Here is a 16777-nt window from a genome sequence, read left to right as displayed (position 1 = left end):
AAGAAGCTTTTTAATAACAGGCTGATTTAAATGTGAACAGAATATAAAAAGGATTTACTCAAAATTCAATAAAGTACAATTCCACATCAAATATGACTTTCCTCTACATTGTACGTTTTGAATTCAGCTTGTACAGTATCATAATGAAGGGCACCTAGTTCTTATTTGTGTTAATTGATCCCTTTTTATATCTCTACCACTCGGCAGCCTGGCCCCGCATCTGTCCTACATTGGGTCGTCGTAGTTGTAGGTGGGAGCTGCTGAGTACTGGTCCTGCTGTATGGCGCCCTGCGCGGCGCCCATGGCCGCCTGCTGAGCCGCCTGTTGCACGTGGGGGTTCTTCCAGGCCCCGGTGGTCCACTCCTCTTGGGCCTTACCCATACTGCCCCCACTACCACGGTAGAGGTTATGAACCTATAAAAGACAGCGAATGAGAGTCGTGATCGACAAAGTATTTTACTATCCTTTGTTAAAAATAAACCAGAGTCTACAGTCTAAAAGTTGATGTGAAATTATACTTTTTGCTCTGAGATCAATTTGTTTTCCTGAGAAAAAGTAGACATGTACAGAATAGGTCACCTTTGTAAGGGCAATGACGGAGAGCACAGCCACTGCAGTGAACATAATGGTGGGAATCAGCATGACCACAGCTGACCCGATGTTGGTGCTGAAGAAGGTGATGGTAGCCAGCCAGCCACTGGGGGGGGGGGGCAATAAGAGAGTCAACATCATCGTCACAAACTTATGACAAATCACAAATATAATGATGCATTAGTGGTAGCCACATATTTGGAGAATTGTTTGACAGGACGTAATCACTGTTAAAAGGTCAAAGGTAAAGGTTATATTGTTTTTAATTAATCTTGTTAAATTTACTCAATCTGAATGAATTATCTGCTTTTGATTTAACAATACACTGAAAGCTCTTACCACACTCCCCAGCCTGGAATGCCAACAGTCTGGATAATGCTAATCACCACCTGGGCCATGAAGACGAAGAAGAAAGCCATAAAGTTGAAGGAGCTGTCTGTCCTGCACAGAGAGAAGAACAAATGTCCTGAGTGATGTGATTCAGCAGAAGCAGACATTGTGTGTGTGGTCAGACTGGAATCAACTCACTTGAAGGCCTTGTAGATGGGCCTGAACCAGCACACATAGGAGCAGGGGGTGAAGAGGATGAGCCACAGGATGGCCATGCCGAAGTTGGTCGCTCCACCACCTCCGCACATCCAGGCCAGACAGCCAATCAGATTCACAGCCAGTGTGGCGCTGTTCACTGTCAGCGACGCAGGGGAGAAGCAAAGAGGAACAGAACATGACAGACTTAGGATAAAACAGCCATGGTAGATATACCCACACGTGTATATCAATGATAACTCAGCAGAACTGAATAACAATAAATTTCATTCATTTTCATTTTTTTTTTTTTTTTTCATTTATTTATTTTCTTATTTTATTTTATTTTATTTTATTTTTTTCTCCCGTTGTTCTCCATTTTAAATTCTCCCGATCTGGCTATACAGCACCATCCATTTCAGCCGTATCATTACCCAATCCGCTTGTTTATTAAGCTATGAATAGAGCAAACACAACTTTAGCTGGAGGGTCTGCAGTACGATTTGTTAGCTGGAATGTCAGAGGCATGAATGGCCCAGTGAAAAGGGCGCGAATTTTTTCACATTTAAAACGGTTGCACACTGAAATTGCATTTCTGCAGGAAACGCACCTACGAGTACAGGATCAAGTTTTGCTTAGAAAGGCCTGGATAGGTCAGGTGTACCACTCAACCTTTAGTAACAGAGTTAGAGGTGCTGCAATTATAATCCATAAAAAAGTACCCTTCACTGCTTCAAAAAAAATTTCAGATCCCCAGGGACGTTATGTTATAGTATCAGGTCGTCTCTATCACACCCCGGTGGTTTTGGTTAGTATTTACGCCCCCAACTGGGATGATGCAGATTTTTTCAGGAAGATAATCACCTTATTACCAGATTTAAATACTCATCATCTAATATTTGGCGGTGATATGAACTGCGTGATGGACACAGCCATGGACCGGTCAAGTCCCAAATCTGCACCTTCATCCAAAATGTCCAGAGCTCTTTTAAGTCTTATGACGCACCTTGGCTGTATTGACCCATGGAGATTTTTGAATCCAAACAAAAAGGAATTCTCTTGTTTTTCACATGTTCATCAGTCTTATTCAAGAATAGACTATTTTTTCATTGATAGGCGTCTTCTTCCCTCAGTGAAATCTGTAGACTACTCTGCTATTGTAGAATCTGATCATGCACCCGTCATCCTTGATATTGGCTTTACACTTAATTGCCCACCAAGGCCAGCTTGGAGACTTAACACGGCATTACTTTCAGATGCAGATTTTTGTCAGTTCATGTCTAAAGCAATAGATGATTTCATTTTAACCAATCAGAATGACTCCGTATCACCATCCATACTATGGGAAACATTAAAAGTCGTACTGAGGGGACAAATAATATCATTTTCGGCTTCACGTAATAAAAAAAGAAAACAAAGACAGGAGGAGCTCATCGATTCTATTCTTAAAATTGATCATCAGTACTCAACAACTCCAATGCCTGAACTATACAAAGAAAAATTAAATCTGAAAGCAAAATATGATTTATTATCTACTGGAAAGACTGAACATAACTTGTTAAGATCACGAGCATTCTTTTATGAACATGGGGAGAAGGCAGGACGCCTACTTGCTCACCAGTTAAAGGCTAAGTCGTCTGCCCAACTCATATCAACAATTAGGAAAACACCTCAAGAATTGACAATTGATCACCAAGAAATTAATAATACCTTTAAAACATTTTATTCTGAGTTATATACCTCAGAATTCCCTCAGGACACTTCTTCTATGGTTATTTTTTTAGAAACCCTGAATACTCCAACAATTGCACAGGAACAAAGGGACAACCTGGAAAGACCTCTAAACCGACAGGAAGTAGATAACTCAATTAAGGACATGCAGAGCGGGAAGGCCCCTGGGCCGGACGGCTTCCCAGTCGATTTCTATAAAAAATTCTCCTTCAAACTGATCCCCTTGCTTCTCAATATGTTTAAGCACTCGTTTGAACAGACAGCTCTCCCAAAGAGCCTCACAGAGTCTCTCATCACAGTCTTGCTGAAGCCTGGTAAAGACCCGGTGGATTGCAGCTCTTATAGGCCTATTTCTTTACTGAACGTGGACGTTAAGATACTGTCTAAAATTCTGGCCTCTCGAATAAACACCATAATATCAGACATAATTTCAAATGATCAAAACGGTTTTGTGAGAGGCCGTCACTCATTCATTAACATTCGTAGACTCCTGAATGTGGTGCATTCTCCAGCGTCTGGGGGAGGACCAGAGGTGGTGGTCTCCCTAGACGCGGAGAAGGCATTCGACAGAGTAGAATGGGAATATCTTTTTGCTGTACTGGGCAAATTTGGGTTTGGGCCGAAATTTATGTCCTGGATTCGTCTATTATATTCATCTCCTAAAGCTGCAGTAGTCACTAATAAATTAAGTTCACAGTATTTTCCTTTATCTAGGGGCACGCGTCAAGGCTGCCCACTTAGCCCATTACTGTTCATTTTAGCGATAGAGCCCCTGTCAATTAAACTTAGAACTACACCATCCATACATGGCATTAGAAGGATGGAGATGGAATATAAAGCTTCCTTGTATGCTGATGATCTCTTAATATTTTTAACGGACCCGCTATCCTGTAAATCCGAACTTTTGAATATTCTGGTTGACTTTGGTGGTTTTTCAGGTTATAGAATTAACTATTCAAAAAGTGTGTGTTTCCCTATCAATGATAAGGCAAAGCAGATTCCAGACACAGACTTGCCATTTTGTATATCACATTCAGGTTTTAAGTATTTGGGAATAAATATCACCCCTTCTTTTTCTGAATTGTTTAAGGCCAACTTCACACCTATAATGGAGAAACTAAAATCTGACCTCCAGAGATGGAGTGCTATTTGCCTTTCTTTGGCTGGGAAAATCAACTGCGTCAAGATGAATGTGTTGCCTAGATTTTTATACTTGTTCCAGAGCATCCCAGTTTTCCTGCCAAAATCCTTCTTCCGTTCACTTGATGCCCTACTCTCAAGTTTCATATGGGGAGGTAAATCTTCAAGACTTCGTAAAACATTGCTTGAAAGACCGAGAAAAGGGGGTGGGCTTGCTCTCCCAAATTTCAGGGTTTATTATTGGGCAGCGAATCTGCAAAAAATAATGTACTGGTTTCAGGCCCCAGACACGGGTTGGTGCAGTGAGGAGGCAAAGCTCTGTAATCTGTCATCACTTCCTGCACTGTTAACAACAAAACTTCCTCTCTCCCCATCACTGTTTTCCTCAAGCCCAGTAGTGCGCTCATCCCTAAGAATTTGGATACAATTCAGGCAAACATTTAAATTGTCTGTTCTTTCTATGCTAAGTCCCATATGTAATAACCACCTTTTTCCAGCTGCTGAACTTGATGTCACATTCATACAATGGAACACTATGGGTCTTACTACATGCAAGGACTTTTTCATAGATAATATTTTTCCTACTTTCACGGATTTGGCCAAAAAACACTCTATTTCTAAATCCAGTTTTTTCCAATATCTTCAGATACGCCACTTTATTCAAACGTACAACCCATCGTTCCCTCAATTACCGGAAAGTTCAAACTTAGATGTCATACTAAAGATTCCCTTAACTTTGAAGGGCCAAATCTCTAATTTATATAATTCAATTATGTCGTTTAGTAGTGTATCAATCGAAGACATCAAGACAAAATGGGAGGAAGAATTAGGAACAGCCATTTCAGACGAGACATGGGTTAGAGCTCTTAGCTGTGTAAATGGAACCTCTTCTTGTGTACGCCTCAATCTGATTCAATTTAAAGTTCTCCACCGTACTCACTATAGTAAGGCCAGGCTTGCAAAAATATACCCTGAACTAGATGATACGTGTGATCGCTGTAAAGCCACTAACGCAGACCTAGCTCATATGTTCTGGACGTGCTCCAAGTTGGAAGAGTTTTGGAAATCAATATTTGGGATTTTGAATGTTGCTTTTGGCCTACATCTACAACCTAGCCCTTTAATGGCTATATTTGGGGTAAGGGGTAACGACACTGCGACAGCCACTAACAAGAAAAATGTTATTGCCTTTGCCACTCTAATTGCTCGAAGGAGAATTCTCTTGGAATGGAAATCACAATTACCACCGAAGGCATCTGTGTGGCTTTCTGATATGATGATGTTTTTAAAAATTGAAAAAGTTAAATACTTTCTTAGAGGATCAACCGGAAAATTCAACAAAGTCTGGGACCCTTTACTGGTCTATTTTGACAAACTTGTCACTCTCCCCTCTCATTAGTATAGGGCATTAACGTAAAGCGCAAACGCTTTCATCTTAGGAGAACTCCCCCCCCCCCCTCTTTTTTTTTTTTGTGGCACAGGGAATGTTATGGTGGGATGGGGTTTATAAAAATATAAAAATGTAAATTGTTAAAATGCTACTGTTTCATTGTACATTGACACAAAAAGAAATTTAATTGAAATATTGCAACATGTGTGACAGTGTACATCTTGTCTAACAACCAATAAAAATACATGTAAAAAAAAAACAATGAATTTCAGCTAATACTCAAAGCTACAGTTCATTTAGCACACACAGCACACAATTTCTACTCAACCAGTACCAAACGTATAGACTATTCTATTTTTATACTAGACTTACGTTCTTGGTTTCAAATGGCAGAACCTAAGTGTTAATGAAAAAGATACCATGATGCTCATGAGAATATCACAACTTGAAACATTACTACTATCTACTGTTATAACTAGGGCTCAAAGTATTGTTTATTTACAGATTTTTGATTGATTCATGATTAATCATTGGATCTATTGTAATGGAAAAATTAACTAAGTATGTGTGAAACCTATGTTGTAGTTGGAAAGTAAGTTTTTGTAGCTCTGTCTAAAGGCTTTTATGACCTTTCTACATACATATACAAACTGTTCAAATGTTTTATGGCTTGGACAGTTTTAATTGTTTGAACTGTGTATGATCTGAAAACTGTTAGACCCTTTAGACTCCCCAAAGAACTGAATGTATTTCTGCTTATCTCCAAAGGAAACACACGTAAATCAGTTGTCTGTGTTAAGATAGCTCTCTCCCTGCGCCTACAGAACCAGTCTGGATTGGCTGAGAGAGATGGCCTTAGTCCTCCTATAAAAGATCATGTATTTGACTGTCCTGCATCTTCACTCTGAGACCCTTGCGGTTTCCCTGTGTTGATCCTTTCTGCAGAAAGCCCCTTATTAAATACACATAGATAACTTTGTTGTTTCCAGCCTCTTGTATCTCCAGATTTCTATCACACTATGTAATAATAAAAATCATGCAGTAAATTATGAATACAATATGTCTCGTTTTGAAAGAACAACAGACCAAAATAAAGTGCATTTTCATAGAAAAGCAGTAGATCCTCACATAGCAGGAACCAGAGAATATGTATCAATTTGCTTTTTTTTATACCACATCAAATAGCAAATGTGTCACATCAAAAAATGCTAAAAAGAATGGAAAGAAATAGATGAATTTGGCTGCGTGCCCTGTGATGAGACCAGTCAGTCTGGTCCCACAGCTCTACTGGGGACTGTCTGACTCATAATATTTAGGGTAAAACAAAGTGACATGAGAGATCAGAAGCGGTGCACAGGTTAACAGCTCATATAGCCACACAAATCCAACCTGTGAGCCAGGAGCCGGCACACAAGCTCTAACTGCAGGCACACTTACAGATCCACAGGTAGTAGAGCCTCTTGCAAATGGTGCGACGCTGGTCTGGGATCTCATTGAAGTCTTGGTAGAAGCATGGCTTGAGGGGGATGAATCGAGGCAGGGGTGGGAAGTTGTTTTCTACGATACAAAGGCACAGTTTAGCACAGCTGCCCACACACGCTGAATTCACACTTAGTCATGATATTACAACTGAGCCTAAAACATGGGGTGATTGTGCACTGTCCAAACACCCTACATCACATGCATGAAGCAGCTGAGCAGGGAGCCAATCTTACCTGCCATGATGACCGCTCAGTATTTCCCTCCAGTTGCAAAAGAGAATCGGAAACTTCAACACCAGCTGCCTTGAAAACCAGACTGCAAACAACAGAGCTGTTTTATTAAATGCACATGTATTTCCTTATTAGCCAGCAGGCCACAGTCCTATATAGGCCTCCTCCCTGTGGAGCATCATGCACACACTGTCTTCATTACAATAAACGACATTGAATCTCCTCATGATTTGATCCGAGGTGGTGCCCAAGCCTTTGAGGGCATCCACACATCTGGGAGCATCATTCATTGGGTCGACGTGATGAAGGTGGGTTTCTCCACCACGTATTACAGCTGTGTGGGTCTGTGCTCGCTCTGACTACCACTGTGGCCTTGTCGTGATCACCATTCATAACCTATGTGGGTACAATAGGCGTGTAGCGGGCCTATAGAGATTATAGACAGGACCATACATTTCAGGTGTTAGTTTTATTACTATTACCTCCTATTGATGACATCAACTCCCCTAAAAATCATTTTGATTATGTTTGCAAACCGCATATCCACCCTCTTGATGGAGGATGTGGCAGCTGCTCTGAAGGGCATCATTCTCCCACAAATCAAAGCGACCCCTGCCACAACCAAACGCACTGACATTGGTTGATTTAATGCACAGTGATCCGAGCATTGTCCGGAATGTGTGATTCTCCGGGACGATGGCAGGGATGCTGCGTTAGAGCATCGTGATCTCACAGACGATGGAGAAGCGTCCTTCAGCCTGTGCGACACGGAGCCGCCGCCTCCTCCTCCTCTTCTCCATCATCCTCCGGACAATGATCGGCACAAACACAGACTTGGATGATTCACTGAAGCCAGATAATCTTTTTTTATTTAACACACTGAATCCCTTTGCCCTCCCCCCATCTGTCTCTCTCTCTCTCTCTCTCTCTCTCTCTCTCTCTCTCTCTCTCTCTCTCTCTCTTCTCCCTGGATGCAGAGTAATGAATGGAAAATGGTTAAAGCGCCTTACCGCCCGTTCAGTGCAACAATGTCGCCACAATCCCTGTTCGTTTAAAAAGCATCCTACGGATTCACAGCAGAGGAACGTGGCGCTCGATGGGACAGATGAAGTGTCTTTATCCTCAGATGATGGTCGGTCCGGGAGTAAGAGGCGGTCGCGTGACGTCAGAGCTTTTCCTTTCATGCACGCATCTCCCCGCCAGGGTGGGAGCATGGGGGCGGGGCCTCAAGGAACATAACAAGGGATTTGTTGCTGGTCCGACACGACCAATCAGAGAGCAGAAGAATTTCACCAAGGCCCGCCCCCTCTGTGATGCTCTGCTCTCTACTATATATCTATGCTCTCCACAGTGTTGAAAACGAAGAGGCCTCAAATAGACGGATTTGATTGGCTGCCTGTTAGCTACTATTAGGTGTATATAATATATTAATTTATGGTGTTCATATTCATGTATACTTCTTCAATTCTTTTTATTGTCCTATTACTGCTTTTATGTTTTCAAGTTTTCATGTGACAGAATGTGACTTTTATTTGGATCTCGACCTAATTGCACACACTCAGAAATATCAGTCCACTAAACTTTCCTGATTTTTTTCTCATCAAGATCCATCAGTTGTGTTCTGAGAAATCGACACAAATGTTGAGAAACACTGTATCTCACAGTGTCAAGGAAAGTAGAGATAATTCCTGGATCCGCCCCCGGATCCGGATCCATACCAAAATCAGTGCTTCCATGACTGACCACATCCATACCACATCCTTCCATTAAGTTTCATGATAATCTATCAAGTAGTTCTTCCATCACACAAACGCACAAACATACAACCTCCTTGGTGGAGGTAAAATCTCTTCATGTGATTTGATGTTGTGGTTTCTCATTTGTTCTGTTTTGTGATTTGACGTTTGGATTTGCACTTCAGACTCACCTTATTTCCAAGATGTTTGACAGATCTGATCTGATGTAAAAGAATGTCACTGTGATACAAGAGGGGGAAACCTGTTTACCAGGATGTTTACATGTATAAACAAGTAAAATTCAGATTTCTTAAGACTTTTTATACCACACAAAAGGAAATTCAAAACCTGTTCCATGATCATAGAGGTGTGACAGTATATGACAAATAAAACCAGCAGGGAATTAGTGGCATTGAATGAATTTCCAAGCATTTGATTTTACTGACATCTGAAATTGACATCGAATTTAGTTTTAAAGCTTACCTTCTTTTTGGCAGTAGGTGGTGCTATCGCTATCACTATAAGAGACCAATAGATCTGTTCAGTTCAAAAACACTAATTTCTCTCTTTAGATTGTATAAATCTTTCATCTTTTCATCTAAGACATTGAAGGATTATAACATTACATCCATCGTGACATTAAAGCAAACTGACAACAAAGAATTATTTGCTTAATGAATCCTTTAAAGTGTTCTGTATATTGTAAAGCAGCCAAAAGCGGTTCATCAAAGTTTAAAACATGTCACTTCCTGTAGCCAGCAGGTGACACTATTATGATGAGTCAATATTGATATGGATTGGATCAGCACGGGACTGTCAATGTGTGAATGAGGTTTGAGGCTGAAAGAACAATGCATAGGAGTTATAATAAATCCCTATTTTGTGGCAAATCATCGAAATGTCACGCCACGCCACGGTCACACCGTGTGATGAAATCATATAAACCGAGCTAGTTATATCTCCATCTTGTTGAGATGACATTCACAGAAGTTGAAGTTGATCTAATGAAAGAGGACAAGTTCATCAGACTTATTTGTTTGTCATGAAAAGACAAATGTCCCTGATTTTTGAACATGTCGGCCAATCTTAGTGCCGGGGCTTCACTTTAGGGGACGCTAGTTAGTTATTTTGTCGCGTCCATTCCTTAAAACCATATAAATATCTTCAGTGGGGTGCTTTTGTTACACAAATGTATTTTTAGGGAGACTGAAGCATGAACACTGAAGTTGCAGCTATTTCGTGTTTAACGGCGAATTTATGAACTTTTACGCCACGCCACTAATATAGCGTTTGATGAAAGTGGCCAAAATGGCGGGCTTCCTGTAGCGTTTTTCCCATTGCACAGCTAGACATTTTTTTTGTCTAATCAGGATACACCTGGGCTATGATTTTTGTGAAGATCGGTGAAAGCTGACTGAGGGGCTTTTCCTTAGATGGCGCTGTTGAGCCATTTTGCCACGCCCATTTCAAATTACTCCAGAATACAATTACTTTTTGTGGTTTTGAATTTCCTGCAAACTTTGGTAAGAATTTGAGCATGTCTAGGCCCTGAAAAGGCCCAAAAGGGAAATACAAATCCTTCGAAATACAATAATTCATCCTTCGAAGTTCTCCTTGAGTTGAATCATACTCTTTTGATTAAAACAGATCATTACAACCATCATACAGGGAGGATTCATCACGGAACTGTTGTGTTAGTTCCAGCTGGGTGTTCCTGGTAAACTGGTAGTTCAGGGGAGATCACTAAAGTTATGATGGATGCTGCTTTTACGTCTCCTCGAAAAATTGGAATTCTTCGGATACTCCAGAGCCCCTTAATACAACGAGCAGGAGAAAACCTACACAAATTGTATATTATTATTTTAACCACGTTTCTTAGTTTTATTTTCTACTCTAATATCAATGCGTTGACTCGACTCCAACGTGTTTCCTTTAGCGAATGTATTTGACGTACCTCCGTTCCCGATGCTTCCAAACTTCCGACTTTTCTAGACCACATGAACACAGCAGCGCCTGAAGCTAAGGTTAGCATTTCCTGTAGTGTTATGAGTGGAGCAGGACGGAAGGTAAGAGCTAATAACCAGGTTCAACTTTTTTTTTGTCGTATGAAACATGTCTGTGGTGTGTTTACGAAACACGTAGGGTCACATGGTGGTCTGACAAATCTATATTTATCGTCAGTAACCTCATTCGACGACAGATACTTCAGCTGTGCACTTGTTGTAGCTCAGCTAACGTTAGCTAGCGTCGACCCAGCTAATGCCAAGTATTAAAAAGCGATGTTGCTAATGTTAGCTAACGTTAAACCTTTAGTGGAGTCCTGACTCACAACACGCAGCTACTCAAATACTGCACTAAAGTACAACTGTTACCTACTTGTACCTGAGTGTTGTCCTTTCATGCTACTTTCTACCTGCACTGCACTGCATGTCAGGGAAATACTTTACTGCACTGACAGCTCTTGTTACTTCACAAATATACTGGACATGTACTCTATCAAACTTTGTGATAGATTTGATCATCTTATAGTTTATAAAATGAGCTGAACCAATTAGTGAATAGTTTATTGACAGAAAATTCAGAAGTTTTTTTTTTTATGCAAATATTCCAAAGAACTCTCGACAATGTGCCTTTTCCTCTTATTTTACTTTTATTTACTTTTTTCCACCTGTAGCTGCAGTAACGTTAGGGTGAAACTCTGGGAAAGTGTGAAGACTTTCACTATTTTCATATTAAAACAACAATCAATCAGCTAATGGAGAAAGTAAATTGCAGAGGTATCCAGGATTTAATTTTGAGTCATTTCAGCCTTACATTAACTGGTTAAATTGGTCTCCACATTAATCACCTACAAAATGCTTTTACTTTAATTCATTAATAATAATTTCGTTGGATGTCTGATAATCAGGTTCAAGAGAAGAACATGATTCAATGCCAAAGTGTGTGCTACCCTTATTCATTATTTACAGTCTTTGGTGTTACCATTAGAAAATGTCTTGTGTTTTAAAGTAAGAGAATAAGAGGATTGAGAAGACTAGAAACTAAGATAAGATGCCGAAAGGTCAAATATTTAATGACTAGCTTCTCAAGTATTCTATGCTTTTTTGATAATATACTAAATATTTGAAAATGCCACTCTGGTCTCTGGAGATTGTGTTGGGGCATTTCTTGTTACTGAGATTTTAATACATTAAATGATAATATAACCATCAGATTGAGTATTGAAATGCTTGCACATATTGAAAAAGAAGGGAGGAGATCATAGACAGTCTTTTGGCCGTTTCACAGTGTTACAACAGGAGGATCTGACTGTGGAAAAGATCGCTCGACTCTACCTGCGACAGATGGTGTGGCCTCCACAGAGACTTGATCTCACTGTCATGGAGTCAGTCTGAGATTACATGAAAAAGACAAGAAACAGAAGAAACCATTGAGTAACTTTGCATGACGCTTATTGATACATAAAACCATTTCATTTTTTAAAACATCCTCATGCTGCTTTTACTCCGATAAATCTTTGCACAGTACTGTATGTGGAAGTGTTAACTTAGTGTTTCAGCTGTTCTCACTAATATGTTATCTTATCTCCTCTGTCTGCAGAGCTGGGAATGCAGCCTCCGCTCCCAACCGAAGCCGTCAGAGAGCTGGTGTGCTCCTGTCTGCACAGAGACCCGGTTGCAGCAGACCTCCGCTGCAGCCTGTTTGTTGCGGCTGCACAGAACTACAAGCGGGACTCGTTGCTCCGACCCTTTCCCCCCAGATACCTAAGTGATGACAATAAGGACTTTGAGGAGCTGGTAGGAAACATGTTTAGCTTCTGAACATTATATAATTCTGCTTAACTTTTTACAAATGTGCATTTTAAACAACCTAGTTTTTTGTTATTGTCAATGAAGCAACAACTACATCAGATAAACATTGCGTGACATTTAAGTTTATTTTAATAAAGCTGCATATGCACATAATGAGAAAGGTAGTGGCATGTTACACATGTACAGGACACTTGGTGGCAGTAATGTGCTTTTAAAGGCGGCAGCGTGTCAGTAAATAAAGGTGAACAAAAAGACACAAACAGCCACATTTAAAACAAGTAGTTGAAAAAATGTTTCAAATATATAAACAACACAGATGATGGGTACACACTCATTTATAAACAATATTTGAACATACAATAAACAACAGTGCTTCAAGTAATAAATAAAAAGGAAAGACTATTAATATTATAGAACACTGGCATGTAGGAAAATTGAGATTTAATTTCTCAGGTATAGCTCAATGACTGTAAGACAACAGTAGAGGCTGCACATGCAATGTTCTAACACACACACATACACACCTCTATACTCGAGTGCAAAATTGTTAATTTACAATGAAAAATATTCAAAAAATATATATATATAATATATATATTCATTACACATCTGCATTTTAGTTTCTGTGTCATACTCAAGATGATACAGTAATCTGTGATGGTGACATGACTGCAGAGATGATGACTCAGTTTAAGAAAAACGGACAACACAGTTTTAATTTCACCGAAAGGGAAACGTATGTATACCATTGCACTAAAACAGTTTCTGTTTTTCTGTAGCTGGGAGATGTGAAGTCTTTGCCTGGTGTCAGAGAGTTGGTGAGACTGCGACCTGGAGAGGCAGATCATCATCTGGCTCTCACACACTGGATTCTCTCTTCAAACAGCTTTGCTGTGAAGACACTGCAGAAGGATGAGGTACATCATTACACCTATAAATACAGAAATCACAGCGTCTGTTACTGGTTATTGTTTTGATGGCAGTCTGTTTCTCTGACCTCCACAAGTATGCCAAACTGTGCAGCTTGACAGAAAATGAAGGGATTTCTGCGCCTGTGCCAGACTTCCTCTTCGAGGTGGATTACTGTGACCAGTTGAACGCCAGGTTCGAGAAGACGCGGGCAGGACGAGACGTCTTCTATGCATTCCACGGGAGCCGACTGGAGAACTTTCACTCAATCATTCACAACGGGCTGCACTGTCACCTGAACAAGGTCAGTACCTTCTTTAACTGTACAGGATGAAAGGCCAGGTGGAAATCAAAGATGCCTGGCTGTGTCGGACTGTATAAACTTACATCTGTGTAATCTGATTACTGTTTTTGGATGCACAGAACTCAGTGTTTGGAGAGGGGACCTACCTCACCAGTGACCTCAGCATGGCTGTCCTCTATAGTCCCCATAGCAGCAGCTGGAAAGACAGTCTCCTGGGTTCACTGCTCAGTTGCGTTGCCTTGTGTGAAGTCATTGATCATCCAGATGTTAAGTGCCAGGTCAAGAAAAAAGGTGTGAATCCCATGTGATGTGTAGTATTCAGGAAACATGAATCATACACGTTTTAAATAGCTGCATATCAAAACCTCACACTTGTTTCAGATTCCGAAACCATCGACCGTCAGCGCTCCAGAGCAAAGAACAGTGAAGGAGGCGACGTACCACAGAAGTACTTTGTTGTCACCAACAATCAGCTTCTGCGAGTCAAGTACCTGCTGGTTTACTCTCAGAAGAGGCACCTTTCCAGGTAAAAGTCTCACAGGTCAAAAATAGTTTATTTGTCACTGGTGGCAAAGGATGTAAACACACAAAAAGTATGGATAAGTTATTTAAAACAACAAATTAAGATCTTTACGAAAGGACAAAGTTCTTGCTCGTTCTTCATTTAACATATCACATGGTTTGCTAACTAGTTTTCCTCTCTATGTTAGCCATGTTCGATATGTAGCTCCCGGTCCCAAGCACCATCTCTAGCAGTGGAGTCACTAATGATGACTTGTGATGATTTTTTAAATATTTCAAATCATCCTAAACACATGAATAAACACCTTAAAAACCAGGCTCACAAGGAACTTTTATTATTGAGTGATTATTTAATCAGCTGCTGTATTTGAGTTTGTAAGTAGTTACAGTCATTTCTTTGGGCCTGTGACAAAAATTTTAAAAACAGAAAATACGTGGAAGTTCTGTTTCAATGTCAGTAGTGCTTCATGACGGATCAACTAAACTAAAAGGATAATATATGTTTAACATCTCAGAGGGTAACTAAAATCTCAATCTTATTGTGAATGATATTTAAAATGTTTGCCCTGTAGAAAACTGTTCTGAAATATAGGACGACATTGTTTTCATTATCAATTAATCTGCAAATAACTTTAATTTCGGAAAATAGTGAAAACGGGAAACATTTTTCTTATTAAATATGATTAATTGTTCAAAAGAAATATTTTTCTGGAAACAAATGAGTGCACTTTTCTCTGCAGTTGTGAAACCAGGCTGCTTTGCTTTTCTTTTCAGACATTCCCGCAGCTCGTCCTGGTTCACGCGACACCATTTTGCTATCATGATGAGTCTCTACATTCTGCTGCTCATATTCATCGGTGCCTTTAACTCCAACACCTTCGTTTCCTTTTGGAGCCGACTCTTCAGGTGATGAGACACCGGGACACACGGTCTGGATGTTGCTTTATCCACGGTGCCTTCCTGATCCGAGACTGACCGAAGGCCCGAGCAAAGATGCACCTTTACATTGTTTGCCCTTCGAAAATGTTCTCTTCTTTATTTATGTATAAGTAGCTCAGATTACTGATATACGAAGATAACATATCTTTTCAAATAGCACCCATAGCTGCTACTGTGTATTGAGATCTGTTGAAAGTGTCAGAAGAGCATTTTTAGAAGTTTATGCAAATTTCCTCTGTAATTTGTATTGTTTAGTAAAGATTCAGTTTTATAAATAAGCTCTGTGTCTGTGTGGTTTAGGTTTTCTGGGGTCGGTTTCTTCTAACCATTGCACACGGTGAACGTTCTAGTGACAGACAATTAGACGCCTTTTTACTTGTTTTTCACTGAGGAGCTCATTACCTAATTATATTGACTTGACATACTCCTGATGCCAGACTGGAGATCAGGCAATAACAACATTGTTCCACTTTAAATGCTCATTTTTATGCTTCATTAACTAGAAAAATTATGTTTTTGTGTTTTTCCACCTGTCCACCCAAACATTATTTATCATTTACTGTTTTGACAAAAGTATTGGGACACTCCTCCTAATCATTGAATTCAGGTGTATAAAATCAAGCACCTAGCCATGCAGTCTGCCTTTGCAAATATTTGTGAAAGAATGGGTCGTTCTAAAATGCTCATAGAATTAGATGCTCTGCTGAATCAATAACTGAGTTACAAACCTTCCTCCGGCATCAAATCACAGAAACTGGGGGCCGGGAGCTTTTCTGTTCCAGCATGACTCTACCCCAGTGCGCAAATCAAGGTCCATAAAGGCGTGGTTGGGCCAGTTTGGTGTGGAAGAACTAGACAAACCTGCACAGAGCCCTGACCTCAACCCCATCAAACACCTTGAATGAGCTAGAACGGAGATTGGGCCTCTTGTCCAACATCAGTGTCTGACCTCACAAATGGTCTTGTGCAGGGCCGGCCCTGGCAATGTTGGCACCCTAGGCGAGATTTCAAATTGGCGCCCCCCAACATACACACGCAAACTGTCACGCACACACATTCTTTAGGGGTCCAAGCTAATTCAATATTGCACTTAAAAACTGTGACTGGCTATACAGCTGACAATGATGCACCTATATACAATACACTGTTACACAACTACAGTTCTTTTTTTTAAATCCATTCTCACATTTCGTAATTCATACTTGGCCTCCAGAAAGTTGGTACATGTGCACAAGTGATAGGAATCCGAAGCTGTTTTTCAAGACATAGCACACCTACACTTTGACAAGTGCATGTTTTATTAAAACTATTTCAGATAATTGAATGTCTTAATATACTACACTATGTAAATTTAAATAAATTTAATATAAAAAAGAAAAATTAAATTAAATTAAATTAATAAATTGTTTTTTTATTCATTTAATTTAATTTAATTTTTTGGGCGAGGAAATGAGGCGGACCGCTTT

The 16777-nt window shown here is 40.1% G+C and overlaps 2 protein-coding genes across 4 annotated transcripts; one reads left to right on the top strand and one right to left on the bottom strand.

Moving 5' to 3' along the window:
- Positions 1–225: 225 nt before the first annotated feature.
- On the bottom strand, positions 226–7099 carry scamp5a (secretory carrier membrane protein 5a). Its single transcript, XM_061077242.1, has 6 exons — positions 7093–7099; positions 6815–6976; positions 1120–1276; positions 931–1032; positions 580–697; positions 226–414 (listed from the first exon to the last, which is right to left on the bottom strand). The coding sequence occupies exons 1-6, from the start codon at positions 7097–7099 to the stop codon at positions 226–228; spliced, it is 735 nt and encodes a 244-aa protein (XP_060933225.1).
- A 3737-nt stretch (positions 7100–10836) lies between these two features.
- On the top strand, positions 10837–15589 carry parp16 (poly (ADP-ribose) polymerase family, member 16). 3 transcript variants are annotated; one of them, XM_061076405.1, is made up of 8 exons: positions 10837–10891; positions 12114–12259; positions 12426–12622; positions 13417–13554; positions 13644–13850; positions 13970–14141; positions 14232–14376; positions 15147–15589. In XM_061076405.1, the coding sequence occupies exons 3-8, from the start codon at positions 12434–12436 to the stop codon at positions 15280–15282; spliced, it is 987 nt and encodes a 328-aa protein (XP_060932388.1). In that variant the 5' UTR covers positions 10837–10891; positions 12114–12259; positions 12426–12433; the 3' UTR covers positions 15283–15589. The 3 variants fall into 3 exon arrangements, with proteins under 3 accessions (XP_060932388.1, XP_060932389.1, XP_060932390.1); XM_061076406.1 differs by lacking the exon at positions 12114–12259 and having other exon boundaries at positions 10838–10891; XM_061076407.1 differs by lacking the exon at positions 10837–10891 and having other exon boundaries at positions 11926–12259.
- The last annotated feature ends 1188 nt before the right edge of the window (positions 15590–16777 follow it).

Source organism: Limanda limanda, chromosome 8, assembly GCF_963576545.1.
Source record: "Limanda limanda chromosome 8, fLimLim1.1, whole genome shotgun sequence".
NCBI lineage: Eukaryota > Metazoa > Chordata > Actinopteri > Pleuronectiformes > Pleuronectidae > Limanda > Limanda limanda.
Note: the sequence above shows the minus strand (reverse complement) of the source record. Positions and strands in the feature narration are given on the sequence as shown.

What these genes read in the sequence shown, in the direction of transcription:
- scamp5a (XM_061077242.1), bottom strand. An exon ending in GCTCTACTACCTGTGGATCT is followed by an intron (nt 1,277 to 6,814) that starts GTAAGTGTGCCT and finishes CGTCGCTGACAG; the next exon opens with TGAACAGCGCCACACTGGCT. An exon ending in ATTCCAGGCTGGGGAGTGTG is followed by an intron (nt 698 to 930) that starts GTAAGAGCTTTC and finishes CCCCCCCCCCAG; the next exon opens with TGGCTGGCTGGCTACCATCA.
- parp16 (XM_061076405.1), top strand. Translation starts at nt 12,434, where the DNA reads ATGCAGCCTCCGCTCCCAACCGAAGCCGTCAGAGAGCTGGTGTGCTCC. An exon ending in TGCACTGTCACCTGAACAAG is followed by an intron (nt 13,851 to 13,969) that starts GTCAGTACCTTC and finishes TTGGATGCACAG; the next exon opens with AACTCAGTGTTTGGAGAGGG. An exon ending in CAGAAGAGGCACCTTTCCAG is followed by an intron (nt 14,377 to 15,146) that starts GTAAAAGTCTCA and finishes TTTTCTTTTCAG; the next exon opens with ACATTCCCGCAGCTCGTCCT.